Source organism: Miniopterus natalensis, chromosome 9 (assembly GCF_054644295.1).
Source record: "Miniopterus natalensis isolate mMinNat1 chromosome 9, mMinNat1.hap1, whole genome shotgun sequence".
Classification (NCBI taxonomy): domain Eukaryota; kingdom Metazoa; phylum Chordata; class Mammalia; order Chiroptera; family Miniopteridae; genus Miniopterus; species Miniopterus natalensis.
Window position 1 is genome coordinate 21,728,699 of NC_142089.1, and position 18,354 is coordinate 21,747,052.

Consider the following 18,354-nt stretch of genomic DNA (forward strand, 5'->3'; position numbering starts at 1 on the left):
CGTTTACAAACAGCTATATATAGATATATACACATACATACATATATATTTTTTATATATAGACATAGACATATATACACACGGGAAAGTCTGGAAAAGTATGTATTAAATGTCAATAGTCACTTCGCAGCGATAGATTTCTTTTTCTTTTGCTGATAGGTACTTGCTAAGTTAGCTAAAATAAGAACTATATATCCAGCACTATTTTCTATGTTCAGTTATATATATATGTGTGTACATATACATATAAATGGGCTTTGGAGTCAGGTGTAGGTTCCATTTCTGGCCCTGCCACTTACTACCTGTATTACCCTGAGCAAGTTCTCTAACTTCTCTAAGCTTCTGCTTCCTCAACTGAACAAAGATAACAGCTATCTGCCTCATATGGTTCCTGTCTTACTTTCCTATGGTTAACTCAAGGCTATCCCAAACTGCATGGTCAAACCAGACCGGTTAAAGGCCCATATCTACAAAACAAAGAGAAGAGGGGAGGCCTCAATTTGAATGCCATGTGGCCAGGCCTACCACTGACTTGGGGTCTAGGCTTTTACTAAAACATAACATCACATAAGGGAAAAAAGTAAATTCAAACCAAAATCCAAATACACCATTTCTTTTTTCTTTTTTTTTTAAATGTTTTCATTGATTTTAGAAAGAGAGAGAAACATCAGTGTGAGAGAGAAACCCCGATCGGCTGCCTCCTCCTGCACACCCCCTACTGAGGACTGAGCCCACAACTCTGGGCATGTGCCCGGACAGGGAATCAAACCGGTGACCTCTCAGTGCATTGGTCGATGCTCAACCAAGTGAGCCATGCTGGCCAGGGCCAAATACCCCATTTCTTTTGACAACTGTCAGAGAAACACTAACATTATTTCTTAATTTAATTGCTCCTTACTCTAGACCAGTGCTTCTCAGTAGAATTTTCTGTGATGAAATTGTTCTATAACTACACTGCCCAAAACAGTAGCCACTAGCCACACTTGAACACTTAAAAAATGTGGCTACAGAGAATGAGAAACTGAATTTATTTACCTAAATTAAATTTAAATAGCCACGTGTGGCTAGTGGCTACCATACTGATCAATACCCATCCAGATCTTGTTCTTTATCTTCTACAAGGATCATCAGCCATCACAGTCAATTCTAAACAAAGCTGTCCAGCTCTACCTGAGCTCAGACCCTCCACTGTCAACTGGGCGTTTCTGCAAGATGTTCTATGCACGGGCGGGTCCCAGGTAAAACTGTGCTTTGACTTCGGGGCCCTCTCTCTGAGCTCTCCCTTCCGTTGCTATCACCATCATTCTCCCTGTCAGCCAGGTTTGCAATCCTGCCATTCGCTCCATCCACTACCTCATATGAAACCTCAAGCAAATTACTGAATTTGTTTTCTCGTTTGTAAAATGAGGATAACTCCACTCAACTTACAGAGAGGCCAAAGGAATAAACAAATAAAATTTAAATGAGTCAAGAGCCTACCTAGCACAATACCTGGTACACAGCAGATATTCAGGAACCGTTTGTTCCTTCTCCTCTGCTTTACCCCTTGAATCCCCCACTCCTTTGATAATAATGACAACCACTTATTGAGTACCTTCTAATACCTAGCTATTGTGCTAAGTGTTCCATGTTTTATTTCTGACTGTTGGCCTCGTTTGTTTTTATTTTTTATTTTTAAATTTTTGTTAATCTTCACCCAAGGATATTTTTCCAATGCTTTTCAGAAAGTGGAAGGGAGGGAGGGAGGGAGGGAGTGAAAGAGAAACATCGATGTGAGAGAGACACATGGATTGGTTGCCTCCCTAACACGCCCCAACCAGGGGCAGGGAACGAACCCACAACCCAGGTACTTGCCCTTGACTGGGAATCGAACCCCTCACGTTTCTGGGCAAAGTGGGACGCTCTAACCATTGAGCCACAATGGCCACGGCAGTTGGCCTCATTTTTACAAATGAGGTCACTGAGGCCCAGAGTAGATAGCAGACATGCCCAAGGACACAGAGTCAAACCAGTAAATGGCATAACTGACATTAAAAACTCAGATCTGCTTGACTCCACAGCATCCCCTTTTACAAACATAAGCACGTTTTCATTGAAACTATAAACTCTTGGGAGTAAGTACTGTGAATAGAAGGGTTGAGTCTGTTTAGATAACAAAGTAGAAGTACCACCATGGTCTCTGAAGGATGTGTGGGTGCCGCTCTCATTACTGGGTGGAGATCTCATCTTACCCTTCCTGAGCTGCTACTAGACAGGTCTAGGAGGAGGTGTCCCCTCCTATCTTCTCAGTCACTGGCCTTTGCATTCCATTTCCAGCACACTAGAAGAACCTGCAAAATACCTGTGAGCAAAATACCTGACAGTTCACACAGACAGGAGTAAGTGGGCTGGTTTGATGCTCATCATTGACACATGCTGTGTACATACCACCAAGGAGTGGTTCCATGGGCTCACTCAGTTTAAGACAGAGCAACATCTACCAGCAAGAAACACGCATGTTCAGTTCACAGGGAGATAAACAGATCCAGATTCAGCTACCCAGAACCCAAGTCAGGCTGAATTCATTTTGACAGTGATAGTAATATCATCATGAATAATATTAATAGCAAATACTGAGGCTCACTACATGGCATGCATGGCTTTAATCACTTTACGTATATTTAATCTTCCTGACCACTCCATAAGGTAGATGCTACTATTATCTGCACTTTACAGACCAAGAGATAAACACAGAGAGGTTAAGTAACTTGCCAAGAAAACATAGCTAATAGATGACAATGCCAAGGTTCAAATGCAAGGAATCTGGGTCAAGAGTTCTAAGCTCTTAACCAATAAACTAGATTAACTATCAGAAAAGCATGGAATTCAAAAAGCAGTTCTGGCAGAGGAAATGGTTTCAGTACAAAGACATGGCATTATGGTACGCTCAGAAATAAGTAATAACAGGTAATACAAATAAGTAGAAAAGTCTTGTTTGAGAAGCATCTGGGGATACAAAAGAAGACTGTAGGAGTTAGGGCTCAAGCATTAGGTTCAAACAGATGACCTGAATTCTGTTCTCAACCCTTTCACTGACCAGTGAGTGGTCATAGGCATGTTACCTACCCTCTCTGAGCCTCAATCTCTCCATCTGAAACATGGACATGCTTTTACAGAACTTTTGTGGCACAGTGTGAGGCACACACCCACAGTGAGTGCTTAATAAATGGTAGCTGTTAATAATAACAGTCATAACAATAACTAATTTTTTAAATAATTGTTTTATTTATTAGTAATAAATTTTTATTCTTTACATTAGGGCCAAACTGAAAGACTTTGAATGCCATGTAGAGTTTGGATTTTATTCTTTTGGCAAAGGGGAGCTAAGTACATAGAATATAGTACATAAGGCAAGGAACTCTTGAGAGAAGCCCATACGCAAGGCACCCAGAATTAAAAAGAATGAAAAAAGCCCTGGAAGGTTTGGCTCAGTGGCTAGAGCGTTGGCCCGAGGACCAAAGGGTCTCAGGTTTGATTCCCAGTCAAGGGCACATACCTTAGTTGCTGGTTTGCTCCCGGTCCCTGTGGGGGTGTGTGCAGGAAGCAACCAGTCGATGTGTCTCTCTCACATCGATGTTCCTCTCTCTCCCTGCCCTCCTCCCTCCCTTCCACTCTCTCTAAAGATTAATGGGAAAAATACCCTCCAGTGAGGATTAAAAAAATAGTAATTAAAAAAATAATAATAATAATGAAAAGCATCAATTATTCCTATTTCAGCCTGGTTACCATCCCAAATAGTTTTGTTACTTTCTTAAAAGTCAAATTACACCCAGCCAGATGTGGCTCAGCAGTTGAGCGTCGACCTAGAATCCGGGCGATCGGGGTTCGATTCCCGGTCAGGGCACATGCCCGGGTTGCGGGCTCGATCCACAGTCAGGGGCATGCAGGAAGCAGCTGATCAATGACTCTCTCATCACTGATGTCTCTCTCTCTCTCTCCCTCTCCTTTCCTCTCTCTGAAATCAATAAAGATATATTTAAGAAAAACAAAGTCAAATAACCATGCTTTTACGTATTTTTCTTTCTTTTCAGTCTTTTTAACATTTCCCATTCTCTTATCACTTAAAAAGAAAATACCACAGATTTTGGCATTTAAAATGAGCAGAGACATTTCTAAAAGCACACCCTGTGCCCTGCAAACCTTTGAACCCCAGACTCAAATTCCAATGTGCAACCTGTGCAAATCCAATGTATGTTAGCAAGGACTATGACCAGTTTAGTTTTCAAGGAGGAAGCCAGTGCAATTACTTAATGACAATAAGCTGTAGTAGTGATAGGCTACTGGAGAGATGACTTGACTTTTTCCTTCACACTCTCCCTTCACTGGGCTTTCTGTGAACTGCCTGTGGTCTGGTGATAAAGCTGAAAGAGAAGTGGCGAGGGGCAAACTAGGAAGAGGGGAGAGAAGTGCAGAGCATGCTCGAAGAGGAAGGAGGCAGGAGCTATGTAGGCGGAAAGCACTTCAAGCTCTGAACTGTAAAGGTTTCTAAGGTTCGAACAAAGAAAGTAGACGTTTTTTGAGCACCTGCTGATGTACAAAGCCTTAAGTTGGCATGTGGGGAGGAGAGAGGATGCAAAACGCTAAGGGCAACAAGTTCACGCTTTTAAAATTTAGCCAAATGAGCAGTCAGCAAAGAGATGAAAAAGCACAGGGTTTATCCAGAAATAATGAGCAGTCAAGTGTGAAGTCAGAGGAAATGAAGGTGAGTTGGGGCAGATAAGACTGGGGGGGGCTAAGCCAGACTGTGCAGGACTTGAACTCCAGGCTGAAGAACCTGAACTTTATTCTGTATACAACAGGAAATGACACAACATTCAAGTTCACATACACAACAGTAAGGCATGATAAAAGTTATGTTCTAAAGAGCTCGCTAAGGGAGAAAGAGACTTAAGGTAGGAAGACATCACTGTACTAGTTCCGGTAAGAGGATACCAACATGAACTATGGGGATTAATTTTTTTGAACTTTTAAAAGATATTAAAATTGCAGAAAAAAATGAACAGAATTTGGTTATTAGACAGATATAAGAGGGGAGGGAAGAGTCAAGGACGACCAAGGTTTTTAGTGACTGCATTAACAGAAAAGAAACTAGAGGGAAGGAAGGAGTATAGAAGAAAAGGAGTGTCGTTATTTGGAAGAAAACAGCCTAGGATAGGCCCTGAAGAGGACAGCCAGTTTCTAAGCTCTTGGAGGTGAGAATATGCAATTCCTAAATGGGTTTCCCAAATATAGCACCCCTAAATAATTCAGCATTCCTTAAGTCATGTGTGACCTTTTAGAAGACAAAAACATTCACTCCCATTTTACAGACAAAGAGAGTAAAGAGACATGACTAATGTTGTTGTACCAAGGTGCAATAAAAGAAATAAAAATAAAAATATCCAGGCCCCTTAGACATACACTTTCAAATCCTCATCATTCATACTTGCTAGCTTCAGTTCACATCCGCATCACTGGAAAAGCCTACAAATTTGTTACAGTATATTTCAAGCAGCAAAGAAAGCATGCAAATCAGCTAGCCTCTATGTTCTAACACTGCCTTTCCTCTAGTGAATACTGATGCCCCTCTCTTCCTGAACCTTCATCCCTGTGCAAAGTTCCACTTCTAAATGAATGTTTGTGGGTCACCTCATTTGCCCTAGGCTCCTACTGTAGAATTCCAAAACAAACAGTTTTCTGATGGAAGTCTTCAGGGGTTTCTCCAGTTGTAAAAACAAACAAGGTTAAGTGGGACAAAGAGAGAAAATGGGGAAGGGAACAACGAAAGGAGGAAGAAAAGTGAACACCTGTTGTTTTTTGTTTAAAGGAACAAAGTGATTCAAATTAATTTGCTTAGCAGCCTGCAGAGCTTGCCACAAAGGTGGAGATGATGGGTGGTATATCACCCTGTGGGATAAACATGTAGGAAAATTCATTTTCTCCATATTAAAAGGATGTTGGCCACAAAGACTTTACTTATTGAGAGACAGATGGACAGAAAGACACACCCAGGAGCTATTTTCCAACATTCTCTCTGGCTTCTATCGTGATAATCTAGGTTACTCTTTATGCAACCCTGAGATATAAATAGCATCCATTTCCTTTCTCAGGCCAGGCAAACTTAAAGCTTTGTTTCCTGGGTCCAGGGGAAAAAATACTCACAGCACATCTCATTCTAATGTGAGTTACTACAAAGCTGCCTCGCTTTGACTCAACAGTGGAATAAGAAAACCACTTCAAAAGGCCGAAATTTGTTATAACCACTTTAGTAAATTGGTCCAGAATTGCCCCAGCGGGACTTCTGAGTAGCTGTTTCCTTTCTAGTGCATAGCTCAGAATTCTCCAGAACACAGCTCCAGGTCTTTGTACGTGCCAGGGGTGAAATGCAGATGAATATTTTACAAAATGACATGGATGTACTAAGCCATATGCAGGATCTCCCAAGGGATTTTCTGGGTAAGAGCACCTTTAGTTGCTAGAGAGAAATAAAGAGGCATTTCATCTGATAGATTTTTTAAGGAAAGAAAAAGCTACGCAAAAAAGAGCAGTTAAATAAGCAAAGAAGCAGAAGCCCCCCCTGCCCCCCAACAGCTGCTTGTCTAAGGTCAGTGCAAGGTCTTAGCATCTGAAGAGGCCAAGAGAATCAGATGAACTGACTGCCACTCAACCGGAAGCATGACATCTCACTTCAACCTCACCACTTAGCTCAGAGACACGGGTCTGAATTTGAAGGCGTGGACTTCAATCTAAAAGTAGCTGCATTTCATTTTTCTACAACAATCCCTACCAAGCTTGCCCTGACATCCTGAATTCAGCAGAGACCAATCAGAGAAAGGAATAGACATTTTGGAGAGAAGCATCAAAGTGAGATCTTTCCTTTTTCTACCAAGGCAAAGGTGAGGAGTAAAGACCAGATTCACCTTACACCCCAAAACGTAGTCCTTTAGGGTGCTCTTACTCTTGGCTCGCCCTACAAAGACCACTTCCTTCCTTCTGTTTATGGACTGTTGTATCGCCGTCAGCCTGTCATCTCTTTGGGGTAGCCCCATTTTCCTGATGTTCAGGACAAATAGCTTTTTTAAGCAGCCTTAAGTTGCTTCCTTAGGCTATCGGGAAGTAGGTATTTTGACCATATGCATATAGGAAGAACCAAATCCACTATCCATTTCCCTTGGGGCCATCCAGAGGAGGCCCAAAGGGTTTCTGCCACCTGTTTTTGAACATGTCACTCTCCTCTGAGGCCAGAGCAAATCTGGAAACACAGCTGACCCAAACAGAACTGGGAGTTTGGTGCTATTCCTTCCCAATTTTAACATGAGCAACTTAGCAATTAATAAGACAACCCCCCTTGCTGTACGTATTATGATGGGGACTAATCATTTCAAGCCAAAAGCAAAACCAAAACTTGACAAAAATTCCTCACCAGCGTGTAGCTAGCTTCTGTTTTTTGGAAAAGAAATGAAAGATACTGAGATTCCTGAATCATTTATCACCCAGCGCAGGTAACTGGCTTCAGAGCTGTGCCGACTTCTCACAGGCCTCTCTCAACGTAGGGAATGAAACATTCCTATAGCCTGGTTCTGGTGTGCTGGCCAAGAAGACAGAACCCACCTCTTCCTGTTGCCAGGACTGCCTGGATTCTGGCAGCCTCTTATGAGGAGCAAGAGGAGGATATGTTCTTAATCTTAAGTGGTCCCAAAACCCTAGCCCAGAATGTCATGGAAACTGAAGCAATAGTTGTCTCAAGATCAGCACTTCAAGTGATCTGAGATAAACCTACGAAAGATGCAAACAATCAGCACCATCAGGTACTTTGACCACGTCTTGTGGTGGCTGCAATGAAGGGAAAAAAAAGCATAAGCACTGAGGAAGTCCTTTGCTTGCCTCGTTTCCTCTCATTTTACAAACTTAAGCAAAGTGCTATTCTCCCACCCCTCACAGTTTCCAGCCTTGTAAGAGGCAGCGAAGTGCTGGCCCACACTTGACACAGCTACTAGAGACTCTTTATCTCTAGCAGAAGGCTGAGAAAAGGGGGATGAGTGGGTACTAGTGGTTATGCCAAACAAAGCTCCCACGTAACTGGAGCCACAGGAGCACGCCCAGGAGAAAAAAACACCAGGGTGTCCTTGCAGAAAGCCCAGGAGCTGGACAGAAAGTACAGGTCTGCAGGTCCTCCCAAAGCACCAGACTGACCCAAATTTTGGCCCTGGGCCTCTCGCTCTCCAAAAGACAACCTCCCGCTCAACAATTGGCCTTTTGTGCTGCACAACATTATCCACCAAGGGTCGGGTGGAAAAAAAACCTGGTCCCTTTCTCCTGTAACCTCATCTTGGTCTCCATTCCCAAGGCGGACGGCGCTTTCCTGGACTCCGGGTCTGCGCCCAGCCCAGTCCATAACCAGGGCTGGGGACTGACCGCGGAGCCCGACAGCCCCAATTCGCACGCCATCCCTCACCCAAAGGAAGGTGCCGCCGGGGCGCCTACACCGCCGCACAAGCCAAACTCCGAAGAGTCAGGGCTGAAGAAACTGGCTGAGGGTTAGGGTGTGAGAAAGTGGGGCTCACAGAGGGGTAGCGACTGGCCCCAGGTCACACAGCGAGTCAGAAACAGAGTTTTACTATACGGTCACAGCCTCGGGATTCCAGAACATCCCATCGCCACCCGCCTGTGCCCGTCCCGCCCGGCTAAGAATAACTAACATCCCCGCCCCGCGGGGCCGGCACCTCGGTCTCCGCGACGTGCCTCCACCCGCCAAACCGCAGGCCCTGCCCACCTGAGGGCCGGGCCCGCCGCCGCGCCCGGCCCCGAGCCCCAGCCGGCTTCCCACCGCCCGCCGAACCTGCAGAGTCCCGGTCCCGAGAACCTGCGGCGGCGGACATCTCCCCGCGGCTTCCTCAAGTTCTTCATCCCGCAGCCCGTACCGCCCAGCCCGCGCCGAACCCAGAGGGGCCCGCCCCCGCACGCCACCTCCGCCAATAGGAGGCCGGCCAGCTCCATAACCACGCCTTCTAAACATAATAGGGCCCGCCCTTGCAGCCGGGCCTCCTCCAATCCCCATCGCCCCTTCCGAAATGGATACCTGCCTCCGCCAATTCTGGCGCACCCGGGCCCGGTGCCTAGGGCCGATTTCCAACTGCGCGGCGAGGATTCCAGCCCGGAGCACCTGTATCGGGACAGCCACTGGAACTCAGGATCCGGGGTCGCAGGGTCCAGGCCTGTGACAGGATCAAGGAGGAAACACTGAGCCGCGGGCCTGAGGGCCCGGCTTCACCACGGCTTGGCTGTAGGACCGTGAGCCAATCGCTCAGGCTCTCCGTAGAGTCTCCAAGCCTGTTTCCCTGTTTCCCTCACGCACAGAGTGGGTCCACAACTCAAATGCGGTAATCAGTGTGTAACCAAAAGTGTCCTTCCAAGGTAGACCCGTGCCATGCCTCCAACTTCGTGGTAACTGTGTGCCAAGGTCTGTGCTTCGGTATCCTTAATCCTCACAACAAACTAGCAGGTGGGGAACTATTATTCCCTGAGCTCAGAGTGGTGAAATCTAAGGTCACAGAGCGAGAGGCAGAGGGGGGACTCAAATACGTGTCAGTGCTAGGGAGTGGATAGGATACTTCAACTACCCATCATCAGCAACTCACAAGCCACTCCAAATAAACAGACACTCTAAAAGCAGTGTGCTTGCCAGGAAATACTCCTTCAAGACAAATCCTCTGGTTCCCTCTTAATCAGATTGCCATTCCTCCTTCCTAGAAATTCTTGAGACTCCTCTGCCTCTCACTCAAACCCAAGTCTCTCTGGCTTCCAAACACTTGCCGTTACTTCTTATGCTATCCTGCCCGCTTCCCTCGTAGAACTGCATGAACCTGACCAAACTGAAATGGATTTGCAAGGGCATCGTGCGTGAGGAGATTTGGGTTCCGTTCCTGATGATGAGACTGCCAGGCACAACTTTTAAATTATTTTCAGCATTTACATGCTATTAACCTATATCAGGCCTCATCTGATTCTCATAAAACTCTTGGAGTAGTAGATAAGGCAAGTTCATGTTTCCATGGTAGAAATAATAAAGCCAAGCCCTGAAGAAATAAAATATAGTATTTACATTCACAACTAGGAAGTGGCAGAGCTGGTATCTGAACTGAAATCTCTGGACTCCATGGACTTTGGAGTTAGAAACTGTGGTTCCAAGTCCTATTACTTCAATTGATGAATGACCGTAGGTAAGTTTTTTACCTTCTCTATGTTAGTTAACTCATCTATGTAACAGAATAGCTCTACTCTTTAGTATTGCTCAAAGACTGAACAGGAGAACATGGTTGTTATGTGTTGTCTAGATGTCTAGAAAAATATCTGGCACATAGTAGATGCTCAATTAATGTTAGCTAATTCTTTTCTCTAATTGTGGTCTAGTGACCAAGGCACTTCCACCCCCTGGCTTTCTGTGCTACACATTATCCACCAAGGACGGGGTAGAAAAGGCCTAGTCACTTTCACCTGTAACCTCATTCTGGATTTTAGTCCCTTTATCTGTAAAATGCAAGAGTTGGGCTGGTAGATATCCAAGAGCCTGTCAGCTCTGAGTCCCCTCTCTCTCAGGTCTCCCTGAAAACTGCTCAATGAAATTGAGTTAGTACAGTTTCCCTGATGATTACCCTAGGTGTGGCCCCCAGAAGGGAAAGGAGGTAGAGGGATTGACAGACCAATACCTAAGCTTAAAAGAGGGAAGTCATACTTGACTCCTCTCTTTAATTCTCACAGCCCGGTACCAAGCTCTGTTCATTCATTCAATGCATTTATTAAGTGCCTACCACATGCCAGGCACTGTTTTAAGCACTGGGGCTAGAGTTGTGAACACCCAAACTCATTACTCTACAGTGCTTTCATTCCCATCTGTTTGATCTCTCTTCCCCATTACCATTACCAGGCCCTGGCCCAAGCCTCATATTTTTAATGCCTGAGTGTTGCAACAATTCCTATTGATCTCCTTGGTTCAGGCTCTCCCCTTCCACGCCAGCTGCCAGAGGAACTTGTCTAACATGCAAAGTCTGCCTATTTATACCTAGTATTAAAACTCCTACCGCTCCCACAAGCTAGAGGGCAAAGTGCAAGCTCTTTGCTGGTTATTTAAGATCCTTCATGAGCTGCCTCTACTGTTTTCTCCTGACTCGCTCTTTCCATACTCTCCTTCCACCAAACGATCTGTTCTTCTCTCCAACTGCTTTCCTTGTTGCCTGCCTGGAAAAAAAACACTCATTCGTCCTTCAAGCTTCAGCTTAAACATGACCTCCTACATGAAGCCTTCTCTAAGTCGTTTATATGGTAGAGTGTCATGAGCTTAGGAAACATTAGAGCAAAACTCAAGAGCTCAGATTCTAGAGGAGACTAATTCTGTCTAATCCTGGCTCTGTAGTTTTACCAGCTACATACTTAGCCAAGGCACTTACCCTCTCTGTTTCTTCATTGATAAAATAGAGGCATTGATAATACCTTGTAAGGTTGTAGTAAAGAAAATGAGATACGGGTGAAAAGTTCTTAGAATAGTGTCTAACACACAAGTCAACAATGAAGTCATGAGCCCTCCTGTACAGAAGGAGGAAACGTTTCTGAGCCCCTACTATGTGCTGAGCATTTTCACATGTGCTATCTCATTAATTCTCACAGCTCCACGAGGAAAATATTCATTACATATAGAAGTCTACAAAACTGAGGTTCAGAGAGGTAAGGTGGTTTACCCAAAGTCACACAGCTAGGGACCAGCAAAGATAGGTTTCAAATGCAAGGGACTATGTAGCTTCAAAGTCCATGTTCTTTACTGTTATTACTATTATTACTCCTCCTCCAAATACTAATAATAATTATAAAATAAATTATCCTTACTAGTTGAAGTTTTGAAGATAAATTTTTCCCTGCTTATAGAATAAACTTTAAACCCCTTAGCCATGCATTCAGGGCTCTATAATTGTGTCTCTCTTCCCTCCACAACCCAGTTTGCACCCAAAGCCAGTCCCTTTCCTGGTACGCCTCCAAGATGTTCATGCTCCATGGTAAGACCATGATAAAAGGGAAACCCTCCCCCCATTCCTGCAGAGATAAGATGTTAGCCTGAAAGGAAACAAATAATAGTGTTGTGTGAACACCTAAGCCCCAGCACCTGGTAGCTCAAATTTGCATGTTCTGTGGCTAAGCCTCTGCCCTATACAAAGTCTCTTTTACAAATCTGCCTGGCTGATTTCCTGGTCTAAACAAATTCTGCCCTGAAGGTCACTAACCTCTCACTGCTATGCCAAAGCTAAGCCATTTTCTCAGCTGTAGTGGGGAACAGAGGAGGGTTCAAGGACAGGAGGGTCCATATGTCAGACTTCCCTTTGTTCTGGCTATGGCTGGCAGAAAGAGGGAAGATGGGCCTCTAGAAGCTTTGACCCTGCCAGTTTGTAAAGGATTCTGCATCAGAATCACAACCCACCCTGTGCAGCCCTGCCCAGAAGCCAGGGGGGCAAAGGGGCCCTGCTGGAATTAAAACTCAAGTCCATAAACAGGAAATTTAAAAAGCAAACACCATGGTTGGCTGGTGGTCCTGAAGCACTGTTGCCACATGATAGCAGCTTTGAGAGTCCAGAGTGTGGAAAGTAGAAAGCCAACTGGTAGTGGGTAGATTAGTAACCAGCCAATCCCCCAAGGGAGCCTGGGGTCTTACCTACCTGGACAGGCACTGGCAACTTCCTGCAGGAACATCCTGGTGTGTGAACCAAAGGGTAGCTGGAATGTGAGGCTGAGCTCCTCTGTGTCCAGCTGGACGGTCACATCTGAGCCTGCACAGAGGAGGCCGGAAATGAGCCCTTCACGTTCAGGAGCTATGCGTCTTAAGGCTATGGTCCCCAGAATGGAGAATCAGCAGCCCCAGCTCCCAAAGTCCCTTCAGTCCTAAGTAATTCATGAAAGGCTGCTGCTAGAACAGTAAGGGAACCCTCCATACCCTCAGCTCCAAATTAACAGAGGGCATGGGGCCAAGACTCTTAAAAGTCATTGAGCCTTGACACAGCAGTATTCCACCAACTGGAAGAGACACATCTATCCCCCGGCAAGTGGAATGAGAAGCACATAGGGGCAGACAAGAGGGGCTGTCTATCAGCCAGTCTATCCAACTGTGTCAGGCACGTGCGAGGCACTGGGAATTCCATGGTGAAGAGAACAGTCGTGGCCTATGGTCAGGGAGTTAAACGGTGGATGGTGTCTTGTTCATAGCGACCCCAGCCTCTGGCAGCCACGTGGGGAGCACCCCAAAATGTGCTAAACTAATGAGGAAATAGGAGCATTCTAGCAGAGTGATCAAGAGTGTGGGCTCTAGAGTCTAGGTTCTGAGTTTGAATCTTGGTTCCACCACTTACTAAATTAGTTAATTTCTCTGGGCCTCAGTTACCTGATCCATAAAATGGAGATGAAAACAGTGATAACCTCATAGAGTTGTATGTATGTACAGCTCTTAGCATAGTGCCTGACACAAGGTAACCATTGATTCAATATTATTTCTATTATTATTACTACTACGATTATTGTCTGGAAAAGAAGATAGACATTAAATAAGTCATTACAAATAATTAAATCACTGTGAGTGACAGAGAGCTGGCAAGGAGGAGAAAAAGGAATGTGTATCAGTGAGATACAATTTCAGGAATTCAACAAAGGCTTCTTAGGAAAAGTAAAGTGTGAACTGAAGCCCTGAAGAAAGAGTGGCTAAGTGAAAAGAGGTGTGAGGGCTTTCAGGAAGGGGGACCAGCATGTGCAGGGGCTCCATGCTGGGAACTTGGCTTGTTTGAAGAGGTGGAAGCAATCCAGAGGATTCCAAGGCCAGCAAGCAAGGAATAAAGTGACAGGAACTGAGGCCCAGAGGTGGGCGTGGCCAACCCGCAGGGTCTCACTTGCTACCGTAAGGCTATCAGAGGGTGCTCTTACTTCACACCCAGACCCTGAACCCTCAGCCCCAACTGGGACCCAGACCGAAAGCACCACTCACCAAGAATGTAGAGATCACCATCTGGGGACACTGTGGGGAGGGAAACAAAAAGGTCCTTAGCAACTGAGCACCCCAGCCCCAGCCCCCTCCTCGTGCCCCACCCCCAACAAGGGCAGAAATGACCTGGGAGCCGAGAAGAGAGGGATTCATACCGCCCAGCCCACTGTGGCACCTTCTTCCAGTGTAAAATCCCGAGAGACCGGCACTATCTGGTCCAAAGAGACATCGTCCCCGGTAATGGCCATCCTCCGGTGTGTAAACAGGAAGAGACTAAGGGCAGGAAGCAGAGGTGAGGACAGTGCCCCCGATGCCTCAGGCCCAGTGGCTGTGCTGGTTGCCCAGCTATGCACAGTCCCCATGCCCTCTCTGACCGCGGTACCTATTAGAGACTGCAACATAGATAGGTCCTCAAAGCTGAAATTGTCTCATTTTGGGGAGCCCCTGCTTCGTCCATAAACCTTGTGCTTGATCTATCCATTGCGCATTCTAGCACTGCCTGTGACAGAAACAGTACGACCTCAGTCATCCCTTTGCTTCCCTGAACCTCAGTTTCTCTATCTGTAAAATGAGGGTGGTGGATTAGAAAATGTCTCAGTCCCCTTCCTCCCAGCTCTGAGACCCTGAGGTTCACTTGCTGATGATGAGACCTTTGACATGTATTAGTAGTCTCTCTCTGTGTGGGAGTTACTGAGCACTTTCTATGTGCTTCAGAGTGTTTTAGACACTTTACATGTAATAACTCACTTTAATCTGGACAAACAGGTATGGGGGAGTAAAACATCTTGCTCAAGGTTGTGTGGCTTGGAAGTAACAAAGCCTGGATTTGAACCCAGGCAGTCAGGCCATGATACTCAAGATCTGGGCCAGTATGTTAAACTGCCACTTCTCCAGAAGCTTCCTCATCAAATGCTGAGGATTCTCTGAGCTAATACATATGAAGGGCTTAGAATACAGTATTCCAAAATTATTAACTATCATTATAATTGTTCTATCAATATAATTATTAACTATCACTATAATTGTTCAGACTCTGCCCCAGAGGGATGGTTGAAGTCCAACTAGAGAGTACTGTGAAGAATAACCCCATGGCCCAGACAGGCAAGGACCAGACCTCTCACTTACGCGTGTTCTTGGCCTCCGTGTTCCAGCCGGTAGCGCACGAGCCCCAGGAGGCGGCTCTGCCTGCTGTCTCCCTCACACAGCACACCTTGCACCGCCTGCTGCTCAGGGTCAAGGGAAACCGAACCAAACGAAACAGGAGGCCAGGGCTCTCCCAACCCAGCCCACCCCACCTTTCCTGCTTTTCCCTTGTCCACACAGATTTACCGTGTGACCTTAGGCAAGTTGCTTCACCTCTCTGAGCCATCCCCATCTTTGAAATGGAGATAATAAACCCCAATTTCACAGGGGATTGGGTTGGGAGAAGAGTCCAGTACTGAGTAAATACTTAGTAAATACTGTTTCCCTTCTCCTCTGTTGGCTCAGAGAGAGGGAGGAGAGCAGATAGATACATAGACACTTTCCATTCACTTCCCAAGGCCAGGCAGGCCCTGGAGCTGGGAACTCAGCGCTGGGAAGGATATGATGGTGCAATATTCCCCCTCAGCCAAGGTCTCCTGGATGGCCACAGACTGATCCATGCTGGCCCCTGCTGAGCAGACACACCCTGGAGGGTGTAGATGGGAGCCCCCTTTAGTCAACAAGTTAGCCAGGAGGTGATGGAGCTGCCTCAGAAGGCTGAGGGGCAGGAAGAAGAGGCTCTTGTGCAGTGAGAAGGCAGAGGAGGCCTGACTGTCCTCCCTAGGATGGGCCTTGTAAAGCTTCTAAGGAGAGGGGTTATCTCTTTGCCCCTGGTGGGATGTACAATGTGTTGTACTGCCCTTTGTCTGGGAGGGTGTCTAGTTGTTCCTGAGAGGGGTCCAGTCTACTTGTAGGAAGTGGGGTGCCTGGTTTCATTAATAGGGAGGGGACACGGTCCCATTGCTCCTGGGATGGGGCTCTGCCTCCCTTTGGGGGAGCAGTATTAGTCCTGCTGGCTCCTCTGAGAGGTGTCAGTGGTGTGTCTGCTTGGGGTTGGGGGAAGCATCCTGTTACTCTCCGGAAGGGAGGGTCTCATCCTAGACAAGGACCTCCGTCCTGATCCTCTTTCCTTGGAGGCAGGAAAAGCGTCCCACTGCTCCTTGGCCCTCACCCCAGTCCCGTGGGCCCCATTGCATCAGCCGCAGGCCAGGGGAGTGTCCAGTTCTGGCAGCGCAGGACAGGGGTGCCAGCCCTCAGCTTGCCCACAGACTCCTGCCCAGCTCTGCCCTGGGTTCCCTGCTCCCAGCCCGCTGTCATCGCCGCCTACCTCCTGAGCTGTCACCGCTGACTGTGCGGGACTCCGTGGCCCCGGGCCCACCAGTGACTACATTTCCCAGCAGCCCTAGCGCACTCGACGGTCACCAGCCTGCAAGTCCCAGCATGCCCCTGTCAACCCTGAGGGTCTCCCCACCCCCATTAACTCCTTAGGCCCTGGGGTGCGCTGGGCTCCCCGTCCCAGAAAGGTTTTCCTGATAAACGCGGTAACCTCCACCCCCCCGACCTTCTAAGCCTTGGGGCCTGATTCCCCACCCCCCGGGCCCGGAAGGAAGATGGTCACATTTGAAGTGAAAAACCAATGCATTTCTATTTTCTCCTCAATTCCGTTCTCAATTCCTCTCATCCAGGCGGGCCAACTCTGCCTTCTACTGGAACCCTTCCTCCCCAAACACCTATCCTGTCCTAGCTTAAAGGGGAACGACACGATGAAGAACCATTAGCCCCAGTTTCCAGCTGGAGGAACTGAGGCTCAGAGAAGTTTCACAGATTTGCCAAGGTGCTGCAGCTAGCCGGTGGCAAAGCTGCACCTCAGCTAAAGTCTGCCCCCAACTTCTGTGCCATCGACACAGCCGCACGCCGTCGCATTTCCTCCTTCAGCCTCAGGTATGTGCGTATGATGTGTGTAGGATGCAGAGCCCCCCGCCCTGCCTGCCTCATGGGCTGCTTGAGGACAACGGATGTGAACACACTTTGTAGAGGGTGTGACACTGCTCCTATGCAGGCTGTGCTGAGACCCCTCCTCTCCCCTGCTCAGGAAACAGTGCCCTTTCTTGTTCTCAAGCCCCTTCCCCTGATTCACCTGGACATGTGCACTTGGGCAAGGCCCTTCTCCTCTTGGCCTTGATGGCCTCATCTAAGATGAGGAGGTCCCTCCAGATGGACAAAAAGGGCCAGCTCAGGTGAAGGAGGCCAGGACTGGTCTCTCTGCCTTCTACTGGAACCCTTTCTCCCCAAACACCTATCCTGTCCTAGCTTAAAGGGGAACGACACTATGAAGAACCATTAGCCCCAGTTTCCAGCTGGAGGAACTGAGGCTCAGAGAAGTTTCACAGATTTGCCAAGGTGCTGCAGCTAGCCGGTGGCAAAGCTGCACCTCAGCTAAAGTCTGCCCCCAACTTCTGTGCCATTGACACAGAATGGCCTACTGGCCATTTCTCTAAGCTGTAACCTTGCTGGAGATGGGGCTATATTTTTTCCTCCCCACCCTGGCACAGTTGGCCCTCAGAATTAATGAATTATCTTAATGAATATACCTACTCTCAAGCTTTGACCCAAACTGAAGGGTCAGTGCCGGAGAAGGAGTGACCACTGTGACTTCTAACCAGCAGCCCTCTGCTTTCCCTAAGCTGGGAGTTGCTGCCCTAATGACAAATCCAATTCTGTATGTAAATCAACTCCAGAAACAGATACCACCTTCTTCTCAATCTTCTCTTCCTGGAAATATCCACAGCACAAATGGAGCTCAAGTTTATTTGAATTTGGTTTCAAAGTCGTGTGGGGGATAAGGGAAAAGGGGATTGATTTATACCCTTAGAGATAAAGGGGGTGGATGTCACTGCAGGAAAGCAGGCCCCCAGTTCCAGCTCCACTCAACGTCAAAGGCTGGGGAGGAGGGTCTGGGAAAAGTGGATGGGGCCAGGCATTTTTTACAATCTGTCCCTGTAGGACTTTGGGGTCCTCCTGCTTGATGGGGGTCAGGCTGGAAAAAACAATTGTTCTCTTTTTCCAGATAAACCACAGCCTCTCCTTGGAATTGGGGCTAATGCCCTGCCCCCTTAGAGGGCACCGTGGTTAGGCCTAGACATTAGGAGGCAGGAGTGAGGAGCCTCGAGCCCAGGGCTGTGGACTTCATAAAACCCTTTCACTCAAGACTCTACAGCTACAGGAATCAGAGCTGGGGGTGGCCTGGGGGCTTGCCAGGCCTGCAGGGTCTTCCTGCTGCTGCTCCCTAATTCAGCTGGGAGCAG

At 47.1% G+C, this 18,354-nt stretch overlaps 1 protein-coding gene across 1 annotated transcript in view; it reads right to left on the reverse strand.

Annotated features, from left to right (window-relative positions):
* INPP5B (inositol polyphosphate-5-phosphatase B) overlaps nucleotides 1–14,299 on the reverse strand; it is a 44,487-nt gene extending 30,188 nt beyond the window's left edge. The window contains exons 1-4 of the mRNA XM_016218669.2: nucleotides 14,202–14,299; nucleotides 14,030–14,059; nucleotides 12,717–12,827; nucleotides 9,102–9,233 (exon numbers count right to left, since the gene is read on the reverse strand). Coding sequence (XP_016074155.2) covers nucleotides 9,102–9,233; nucleotides 12,717–12,827; nucleotides 14,030–14,059; nucleotides 14,202–14,274 — 346 coding nt within the window. The 5' untranslated portion in view covers nucleotides 14,275–14,299. The remainder of the gene's footprint in view (nucleotides 1–9,101; nucleotides 9,234–12,716; nucleotides 12,828–14,029; nucleotides 14,060–14,201) is intronic.
* Nucleotides 14,300–18,354: the final 4,055 nt, after the last annotated feature.